At 45.3% G+C, this 10,757-nt stretch overlaps 1 protein-coding gene across 1 annotated transcript; it reads left to right on the top strand.

Annotated features, from left to right (window-relative positions):
- Positions 1-383: 383 nt before the first annotated feature.
- On the top strand, positions 384-9,102 carry LOC107296269 (GTPase HRas). Its single transcript, XM_015825616.1, has 5 exons — positions 384-531; positions 2,408-2,540; positions 5,715-5,893; positions 7,017-7,176; positions 7,795-9,102. Exons 2-5 carry the CDS (start codon positions 2,430-2,432, stop codon positions 7,903-7,905), a joined length of 561 nt encoding a protein of 186 aa, XP_015681102.1. The 5' UTR covers positions 384-531; positions 2,408-2,429; the 3' UTR covers positions 7,906-9,102.
- Positions 9,103-10,757: the final 1,655 nt, after the last annotated feature.

Genomic DNA, 10,757 nt, shown 5'->3' with positions numbered 1-10,757 from the left:
CAGGCTTTTAGAAGATGTAAATTGGGAGTGACCATAATTTTCCCGGTTGGTGCAGGTAGACTACTCTTCATACAGAAGCTCCATTCAGCTACCGCTATCGCATTCGCCGCTTTTAACTTCCACCGCTGGCTCATTTGCTAGTACCGTAGGTGGGGGGGGGGACCACTGGAAAAGAGGCTCTTCTTTTTAGACTCTTGCCGCGTTCGCACCACTTCCTGCTGACGCTCTTGCTTTCTCTTCTCAGGTCCCCGCCCTTGCCATTTCAGCAGCTCCTCTACCCTGACCCATTTATCTCGTCTCTATGGTATCGGCGTCTCCGATTGGTCGTTCTGGGGCGGTACCTCCAGCCTATTGGTTGGGCGGCCCTGCGTGGCCGGGCGCGGAAGGGAGCTGTCAGGCTACAGAGGGAGGGGTCTTTCGTTGCCGGCCCTAGGCCCTGGCCTTGGAGAAGGAGGCCGCCCGACACCGCTAGCCTTCTGTCCCCATGGGGGGTGCCTGAGTGCGGTTCTCCTTCCCCTTTCTACGGGTTGGGTGAGTCCGTACGGCGGGGGTGGGGTGGGGTGGGGTGGGGNGGGGGGGGGGGGGGGGGGGGGGGGGGGGAAGCATTGATTTAATTGCACGAAGAGTTGCGCTAAGGAATGGAGCGCTGGGATGGTCGGGGACGAAGGGAAAGGGAGGCTGAAGCTTCATTCTGGAGGTGCCGGTGGGGGAGTTTCCCCAAGTCCTTAAAGAGGGCAGCCATTGTAGGGCTGCACCAGGGTGGGGCCCTTGTTTGGGAATCCTGGCAATTGAGATAGACTGGGTTGCTGCGCGCGCGGCGGAGGGGAGGCTCTTGCAGTACAGTACCAGCTCGCGGGCCATAAGCTGGCTTTGCTTGGCGGTGCTCGCTTTTGCCCCCCCCCCCCCCCAGGGGAAGAAGTCTGCGATTCGGAATGCTGCTAATAAGCTGACTTCGGTGGCCGCTCGCCTTCCTTATGGGAAGTGGCGACTGCACGCCTTGCGTTTTGCAGGTGCGCTGATTCAGCAGGTCTAGACTTGTTAACTTGTCAATGAAGCTACTTTCTGCACAGGAGGAAAGAGACATCTGAAAAATCAGCAGCTCTGGATTCCATTGGTCTTTGTCTCTATATTTTTCCATGAAATGCAAACCTTTAGGAGCCTTTGGTAACTCCTTTAGTTTCTGTGCCATACCCGAACATAAAAACATGGAAATGGGCAGGTGGACCCAGGCAGTCATAGAATGGATCCCACTCGATAAAAAGCATCCATGAAAGAGACCTAAAACAAGAAGAATTGATGACATCAGCAAGTATTGTGGGTCCAATTGCAAAAGAAAGCTCAGGACCATATTGATTGGAAACACGTGGAAGAGACCTTGATCCTGCAGTGGATAGACAATGGCTAAAAGGATGATGACCCAAACATAACTGTCTCCCACTATTTTATTTCCCTTCTCTCTCTTAACCTTTGAAAGGGACTTCCATGCTAATCAATCTGTTAAACATACTGTAAACATACCCTTAAAGGTACTGTGTAAAGAAATAGTAAGAACCCATGGAGCTATACCCCATCTCATTTTGCTTTTTACTACCTGTGGGCAAATGTATATATGTATGGTTCATCTATTTTGCAGGGAGATGCACACAGGCTGCCATGTGATGCATCCACTCCAAAATTGTTGAAAGTGTTTCTGTTTAACACAGACATGAACAGGAAAGTGAGCATGTGTCAAAAATACATACTATAGTCAGCAAGATACAGATGGGTAAGCGTACAGGACCAGTCAGTAGCAGGTACAAACAAAATTATAGTGGGCACAGATAAAGGAATAGAGATAGAAGAGACAGAAATTACAGAAATTGTGTTGAAAAAGGGACACCAAAGAAATGGCCACACCCTCACAGGAAAAACCAAGAGACAAAGGGAATGGGACGGGTAATTATACCAGCCAAAAAGTGAAAGAAATCCTCCCAGAATAAGAATTTTGGAGATAACAGAATTGTTAGTGGAAGGTTAGGCTTCCCTCTTTCCAGTTTTGGAAGAGATTCCTGTTTTCATAAGAGATGGGTAGAAATCCTGGTGTCTTGAGCTTTTCTAAGTTAAATGACAAGAAACCTCTTTATGATGATGATGATATCCATTCAGTCATGTCCGACTCTTGGTGATTCTATGGACCAGGTCTCTTCACATCTTCTGATCTTGTACTGCTATTGTCTGATTCAAACAACACCAAACTCTATCTGCTTACCCTAGCCTAGTGCAAGCCATTGATTCTCAGAAAGAAATAGCAGCAAATATTCAGAAATTGTTGCCCAAATGTGACTTTTAAGATCACATGAATACTGAGAAAAAAATGAATTTACTGTAGTGTCTTCTGTTGGTTTTAATTTTCTTTTTTTTCCTTTAGTTTGTCCTGGAGCCCAGCAGAAATGACGGAATATAAGCTGGTAGTTGTGGGTGCTGGTGGCGTTGGAAAGAGTGCATTAACCATACAGTTAATCCAGAATCATTTCGTGGATGAATATGATCCCACTATAGAGGTATATAATCACTGCAGCACTGGCACTGACCTTTGAATTGCCCAGTGTCCGCATTCTCTTATTCTGTCTTACTCAAAGAGTTCATTGCTCTTTGATTCTGCCATCTGTTCCATTGTCCTTCCTAGGTTTCTTAAAACACAAAATTGTGAATGTCTCACTCCTGCTGCATCCTTTTTTAATGAGCTACATATATACTGCTCACAAAAATAAAGGGAATGCAAACCCCTTCAGTTCCATGGTAAAATGTTCCCTTTATTTTTGTGAGCAGTATATTTTAATACAAGATAGCACAGTTCAAAGTTGCTCGGTGCTTTATCTGGCTGCTTTTATTGATATATATATATTTATATTTCAAAATTTGGATTGGAACACATGTTGTCGCAGTTAAGCGACTGCTGCCTGTGGATGGCTCTAGATTGAGCTGATACAGGCAAAAGACTTCTCTCTCCCATATTTGGGCCGACAGGGTGCATCAAAGTAAAAAAGCATTCATTCATATATATATGTTAATAATTACACTAAAAACGTGATCCCTGGGTGCATCCATGCCAATAATAAATAAATAAAAGTGAACACCAGGGTAAAATCATCAAACTATAAGAGTTTAATACCAATAAACAAACGCCAAGCTTTCGTCAGCTTCCACTGCTGACATCATCAGGGCTTAAGAAGCCAGTCCATGGGAGAGTCTTTTATAGGTTGAGTGAGGCCTGCACACGGCCCCTGGACCTCGTCACTGGCCCTGATTGCACAGGCTGCGTTCTAGCGGTGGTTTCCCCCCCGCTGGCTGTTCTTATCCTGCAACCCTCACCCGTACGTTCGCCTTCACCTAACTCGTTTTTACCCGGGCAGGGGGTGGGTGGGACATTCCCCCCTCCTGCTCTCCTCGGCCGTGTCCCCCGCTCCGCCTGCCCGTGTGATCTTGCCCTCCTGCTCCCTGTAGCGATCGAATCCACCCGGCTCGGGGTGCCTATTCCCTTTCCTGGAGTCCATCTGGTCCCAGCCACCTCGCTGCCGTTCTTACGGGCGCTTCCCCCCTTTTTTCTCTGATCCCGTCTCCCGTATCTCCTGTGCCTCTCAGCAACCCACCCCCGTCTTCCTTCCACTCACCCCACCTGGGCTGGCTAGATTCATTCTCCCCCTTCGCCTCCTCCTTCCCTTCATTCCCTTCGTCAGCCCCCTTCTCCTCACCCCCGTACCCACCCCCCCTGGCAATGCCATCCTGTCCGGGTCGTTTCCTCCCCCTTTCTTGTCTACCGTTCCTAGCTCGGTCGCTGGCTCCCGGGGGGCTGCTCCGTGTTTTTTGTTGGCTCGAGCACGACGGGATTACGGGGTGGGGGGGTCGGGCCGCTGCCACAGGGCGGCTCGGCGAGTTCCTCCTCTCCGTGCGTGATCGAGTGACTATCTTTCTGGGGCCCTCTTCCTCCCTACCGACCTTCGCGCTTCCCCCTCTTTCTTCGCTGATCGTGTCTCCCACCCCTTTCACCTCTCCCTTCCCTTCGTTCTCGTCAGCCCCCCTCCCCCCTTCCTGTCTGCCGTTCCTAGCTCGGTCACTGGCTCCCAGGGGGTTGCCCCGTGCTACCCGTTGGCTCGAGCACAACGGCGCTGCGGAGTGGGGTGGTCGGGTCGCCGGGCGGCTCAGAGGGATCCTCCCCTCCTCTCTCATGCGCAATCGAGTAACCCTCTTCCTGGGGTCCCCTCCCTCCCTATCGACCTCCGTCCTGTCGTCCCCGTATGGTTCGATCTCAGCCGGGGCGTTGCGTCCACCCCCCGCGCTGCTGTCACTGGCCCCAGCCGGGGATGTTTGACAGCCCCGCTTCCCCGTCATCGCCTCGTTGGGCGCCGCCTTACACCAGCGTCCCCGGGGGAGGGGGGAGGGGGCTCCTGGAAGGTCAGTCGTCAGTCCCATGCTCTCCCTCATCGTCGGTCTCTGCGTCCTTCGGGGTTGCATACATTTCCCCGTTGTGGGACTCGCTGCCCACGGCCCCCATGGTGCCCAGATGTTCAGGGGCGGTTGGGGGGGAAGCGACGCTCCTCCCGCGGTGCCCTCTGTTGGTTCCACTGGCGCTCTCGGTGCTCCGTTGCAGCGCTTCCAGCCAGATGGGGGGTTGCTACTTGTGCTCCAAGCTCTCAGCGCTAAATGCGCTGGACAGAGATCCACATGCCGATTGATTGAATCCCTGTCCGAGAGCCAAGCCTCCTTGAGCAAACGTCCCCCTTTCATGCCGTCGTTAGCCAAGACGCGCACATTGTCGAAGTCGAACTGATGGCCGGACTCCGCCATGTGCGCCCATATTTGGGAGTGACATTCGACCCGTTTTATTGCCAACTTGTGTTCATGGACCCTAGTTCTCACCCTCTTCGAGGTCTCCCCAACGTAGTTGCTGGAACAGTCTCTGCAGTCGATTCTGTACACGACTGCCGACTTCTCCACGTTGGGGAGTGGGTCCTTGGGGCGCATGGCTGCGGCCCGGAGTGTCCGGTTGGGTCTGTGTGCAACTTTCACGTTGTGCGGCGCCAGTAGTCTCGCTGTAGCCTCCGAGACATTACAGATGTATGGTATATCTATCTCACACACACGCACACACATACATACTATATATGTGTGTATATATATGTGCATGTGTATACATTGTGTGTGTGTGTGTATACATGTACATATATATATATATAGTGTTTAAGCTTTTAACTGTACACCATCTAGCTCACTCTGAGAATGATATGGATGATATCTAAATTTGACCAATAAAGAAAGCTTCTTTCCCTCTTTTTTTGGGGGGGGGGGAGAACCATTGCCCTCCTCCCCTACAATTGCTCATTTCCTTAGCTCTTTGGGGAAAGACATACTCTGAAGTTAGGATTAACATGCTCAATAGGCTTAACAGTTTAACCCCCTCCCCCCAAAAAACTAAAAGCTCAGAAAAAAGCCAAAAATCTTGGTTAGGGTTAGGTATAAATTCTGACTAGCAAAAGGATGCTCATCACTTCATCAAACTGCTACAATCTTTTTCGCTTCTTCAAGACTGACTCCTTTTTTTCCTGGTAACTGGAGATGTTTATGTACAGTAATGTTGTGACAAAGTATTGCCTTGTTTCTGCCTTTTGTTTTTTTCTTCTCCCATGTTTCTCCTGTGTTACATTTTTCTCTCTGTGTGGGTGTGCTTCTGAATTCAGGATTCCTACCGGAAGCAGGTGGTGATCGATGGAGAGACATGCCTTTTAGATATCCTGGACACAGCTGGGCAGGAAGAGTACAGTGCCATGCGTGATCAGTACATGAGGACAGGAGAAGGCTTCCTGTGTGTCTTTGCTATCAACAATACAAAGTCTTTTGAAGATGTGCACCACTATAGGTAAGAGGACAAGTAAAGTTCTGTGGTCCATCAGTCAGCATCTATTCTTTTTTTGTTAGCTTCTCTCCAGTAGCAATGATGGCAAGAGTACCTAAAACCTCTCTAATACTGAAAATATGATGGAACTTTAAGACTGGAAACCTCTTACAGATTTTTTTTACAAAGAATGGGGAAAAAATTAATTGGTAATATTGCTGATTAAAAAAGAATGACTAAGGGAAGAATTGTATTATGGTGTAATTTTAAAGAGGGCAAAGAGATGCTACATTTGTAACTGCCAAAAAGATTAGAAATTGCTGCTTCATGTAGCTTTTTTCCCCATTTGTACTATTCCTATTTTTTCTTAATCTTTATATCATTTCATGCTTTTTTATTTCTACGAAAACCTTTAATAAAAATCATATGAAAATATGAAACTTCATTTTGTGTGTCATGCAAACATTCATTTAAAGTGTCTCTTCCAAAACAAAAAAACAGGATTTCTCCAGAAAACTAAATGAGCAGCAAGCCAACTCCAAATTCAAGGGGGGGGGGGGGAGAGAGAGAGAGAGAGAGAGAGAGAGAAAGAGAATGCAAGTAGAGTAGAAAAGACTAAAATAGAACAGTTCATTGGCCATATATAAGGGAAATACGGTTACTTCATATTTTTTATTTCAATTTTGAAAGTCTCAGCCTGTTCTTTAAAGCCAGACTACTTGCACTTCTAATTGCATATATAAACACCTTATTGATAAGAACTGTTCTGTGATCTGACAAAGATATTTTTTGCTCAAAATAACTTAGTTGGGTTTTTTGTTTTTTTGGTGGGATGGGATTTAAAGCAGCAAAGGGTTTAAAAGAGAAAGTATTCAGGACCTCCCACCCCATGCTATCATTCCTCCATTTGGACTCATGGTTTTGATTACTAAAGCACCAAAATTGAGGGAAAGGCAATTGTATTTCTAATGTATATTGCATGTAATCTGGATTTCAGTCCATCTATTTTAAATATAAGAGAACACACAGGGCAAAGTGAAGCACTGGAATATATTTCATTCAAATCTAGGAAACTCAGGATTGACTTTAGGAACTGTTGATTTATTCAGAAGCACCATGTTCACATTTTCCTCTTACGTAACTCCAGGGAACAGATCAATCGTGTGAAGGATTCTGATGATGTGCCCATGGTCCTCGTTGGCAATAAGTGTGACCTGCCTTCTCGAACAGTGGATACTAAACAAGCTCAGGAGCTTGCAAGAAGCTATGGAATCCCCTTTGTAGAGACTTCGGCCAAAACCAGACAGGTGTGGTATTGTGCAAGTAGGATAAACTGCTATATTTCAGTCTGATTTCACAGCCTCATTATTTATATGTTAATCACCAAGTAGGCCAAATGTCAATTGCTTTGCTTTACAGTAGCTGTGCTAATACTGAAGCAGTGGGATTATACCTAAGAGGGTAGAAATAAAATTCATATAAAATTACCCTTGTAATGATTTATGTCAATCTTCTCATTTCATGTACATCTTATTGAGAGATGTTTATCAACATATTGTTCTGCTACTACACATTCCCTGTTTGAGAAAGGTTTCTGAATATAGATAATAAATTGTATCTTAGGTTATTCACTACTAAATAAATTAGTGGGGAGAATAAACAAGGCTACAGTACATAAAAACAATGATTTTCCCCCCCATCCAAATAATTCTACCTATAGGTAACAGCCTAAGAAAAGTTAGCTAGAATCCAGGTATTTCTTACTTTGGGATCTTTGTATTGATAATTTTTGTTGCCTAAATGTGGGTTTGAAATCCCACTTCATAAAAATTAATGCACCTGAAATAGCTAATATAATTTTAAAAGTACTAATAAAACCTTTTGTTACATCTTTCTCCACTTTTTGTATTTTTATTCATCTAAAGGGAGTGGAAGATGCCTTCTATACCCTGGTGCGGGAAATTCGAAAGCACAAAGAAAAGATCAGCAATGGACGCAAGAAGAAATCTTCTAAAAGAAAGTGTATTATCCTCTAAAAGAGAGACATTGTTGCACTGCTGGAAGTGTGGAAAAAAACCTTTGAGTTTGGGTATTTTCCCAGCCTGCATGATAAATTCTGATGGCCTTGTCCCCTCATCCTTTTCAGCTGGAAGGCAAAGGTGGTGGTGTTCTTAAAAATGTCTTTTTTTTTTTTGCTACTTTTAAAATTTGGACATCACAACCAATATTAATAACCACATTTGATAGTCTTGTTGCTTCTTTGCAGATTCAAAAAAAAAATCCTTAGGATAATAAGGATTACTCCATAAAATCATCTGGTGTAACCTGATCCCAGAAACTAAATTGAAGGAACAGCAGGAAGGCAGTGTTTCATCAGAGTATTACCTAGTGGTCTTTCTCATTGTTTGTAGCATTTTCTTTACCTTGGTTCTTTGCAAGATTGAAGAAAAAGTCAAATAGATGTGATGTCACCTTTTTTGCTACCTGGAGAACAAATAAGACTGTTTGAAGGTGACAAGAAATACCAACTGCAAGAATGTGGAAAGTGAAACCCTGACTATTTCAGCCCTCCGTATTAAAATAGATGGTGTTCAGCTTTTCTGGATGGTTAAGTCCAATATTTAATTTTTTGTCTCTTCCTAATTTTCATTTGACTTGTTTTGTGTAATTTCTGGGCAAAATTTCCTGTGCTCTCTAAACTGAACCAGAAATGATGATACATCAACAATGTGAAAGAGAAGTAGGACTATTTGGGTAATATAAGAAACTTTCTTTCCAAATGTAGTGAAATATGATTGTTTGAAAATTAACTCTGAAGATGATTGAATGCTGGCACTGTGAAACATCCTAAATATAATCTGTCACTCTTGTTCCCCTTACTTAATAGGTATTCATGTTTTGGGGAATATGGTAATGTTTACACATCTTAGAAAACAGAAAAGAGGAATATAATCAGAAGATCTCTTATCACTTTGTCCCTTTAATCATCTGAATATTTTGTCTAATCCCTGAGAGTAGGAAGTATAGGTACTTAAAGATTGGCAGTGAGAAAACAGAAGAAATATGAATTATAATTCTGTTAGTGTTTTAAAATATCAGTTATTGTCCTTTTGTATATTTAACTTTTTGTTCTTCCTCTCCTAATTCAAAATCCTTTGTTACCTATGTTCCTAAGGAACTGTACAATAAATACATGCCACCACTTGGAATAAACCTGTGAATAAGCTACCTGATATGAGATTCAATATTTTTTTCTTCAGAGAATATCAAATTCAGAAGAGTATAATCCTCCTTGAGTTTGCTGTTGCTAGTTTTCTTGGTTATAGTATTTCCTAGAACAATATATATATATATATATTTTGGAGGGTGGAGGTGGGATAGTTGTGAAACCTGGAGGCTTTTAATGAACTGATTGTTGATTGTCAGTTCAAAAAGGACCTTGATACTACTATTTAATCTGGAGAATCTTACATCAAATTTCACTTTATTTTGAATTTTCAACTTTTAAAAACATTTTAAATTTATGAATTCTGCATCAGTACATCTGATCTTAAAAAACAAAAACCCTGTGAAGTTCTTAAGCATTCTTTCTTTTGTAAAAGATGATTCTAAGTTGTAGAAGTATGTCTACTTCTGTTTCTTGAATTTTTTTTCTCTGCTCCAATAGTTCTGAACTCTAATATTTTCAAGACTCACAGTAGCTTTCTATATAATACAGCAATACACTGTGTGCTCATGCTATATAATCCCATCCACTCACTTTGATTAATTTAGGTCCGTGGTGGCGAACCTATGGCACGTGTGCCACAGGCGGCACACAGAGCCATTTCTGTGGGCACGCATGCAGCTGCTGCTGCCAGCAGCTCACATAGGTCCATTAGGCTGCCGCCGCCCAGAGCAGCAGCCCCGCCCAGCACAAAGGAGGCAAAACAGCCGGCTAGCAAGCACCACGTAGAGGTGCACACCCACGCCCAGCAGGCAAAAGGCTACCCGGAGCGGGGAAAGCCGGATCCCCATCGGCGTCATGGCTGCCCAGGCCCAGCAGAGACGGGGGGAGGCACGCAATCCTGGCTGGGACTGGGGGGCCATGGGTGGCTTTTGGCTTGCTGGCCATGGGCTTGCTAGCTGGCCATTTTGCCTCCTTTGTGCTGGGCGGGCCAGGTGTCCGGGTGGCGGCGGCAGCCTAATGGACCTGCGCGAGCTGCTGGCAGTGCCGACCCGAGGCACGGGGGGGGGGGGGAGGCAGGCGGTGCAGAGTCCCCATGCATGAGACTGGGATTTTCCCCCCACTATTGGATTTTCACTACCAGACTGTTTAACTTGATGCAGAAAGGGAAGGATATGCATTCTGCATCAAGTAAACTTTTAAGAAGTTAAAGAGTCTGGCAGCAAAAATCCTCCCCGTTCCCCCTGTGCCTCAGGCCGGCGCCACCAGCAGCTTGCTTAGGTCCATTAGGCTGCCACCGCTGAGGAGAAGAGTGGTGAGGTTTTGTGCCAGCCGGCCGGCCAGACAAGAGATATGAAGTCAGCAAGAACAGGAACATTTCTTGACCATTAATTTAGTGAAAGAAAATGATTAACTGGGAAGTTTGTTCTTAGGTGAATAATGTCAAGTCCAGTAGTGAACACTGAAATTTGAGGCACTTAGATTCCTGCAGCCTGGCTCCTATTAAAATGATTTGGATGGGTAGTCGCGCGGATCCGGGAAGGCTTGGACTCTGACTGGTTGGCCCAGGGGGAGGGGACGGAAGCAGGTCTTGAGACAGTTGTGTGGGAGGAGTTTGACTCTGTTGCTCCCGAGGACGTGGACAGGGTCTTGGGAGGGCTGAACGCAACCACATGTTTGTTGGATCCGTGCCCCTCCTGGCTGGTACTGGCAGCTCGGGAG

This window comes from Protobothrops mucrosquamatus, unplaced genomic scaffold (assembly GCF_001527695.2).
Source record: "Protobothrops mucrosquamatus isolate PMUCROS unplaced genomic scaffold, P.Mucros_1.0 scaffold2717, whole genome shotgun sequence".
Taxonomy (NCBI): Eukaryota; Metazoa; Chordata; class Lepidosauria; order Squamata; family Viperidae; genus Protobothrops; species Protobothrops mucrosquamatus.
This window is presented reverse-complemented; position numbering and strand designations above follow the sequence as displayed.

Excerpts from the sequence above, each read along its gene's own strand:
- LOC107296269 (XM_015825616.1), top strand. The coding sequence starts at position 2,430 with ATGACGGAATATAAGCTGGTAGTTGTGGGTGCTGGTGGCGTTGGAAAG. Across the intron at positions 2,541-5,714 it reads AATATGATCCCACTATAGAG|GATTCCTACCGGAAGCAGGT; the intron begins GTATATAATCAC and ends TTCTGAATTCAG. Across the intron at positions 7,177-7,794 it reads CTTCGGCCAAAACCAGACAG|GGAGTGGAAGATGCCTTCTA; the intron begins GTGTGGTATTGT and ends ATTCATCTAAAG.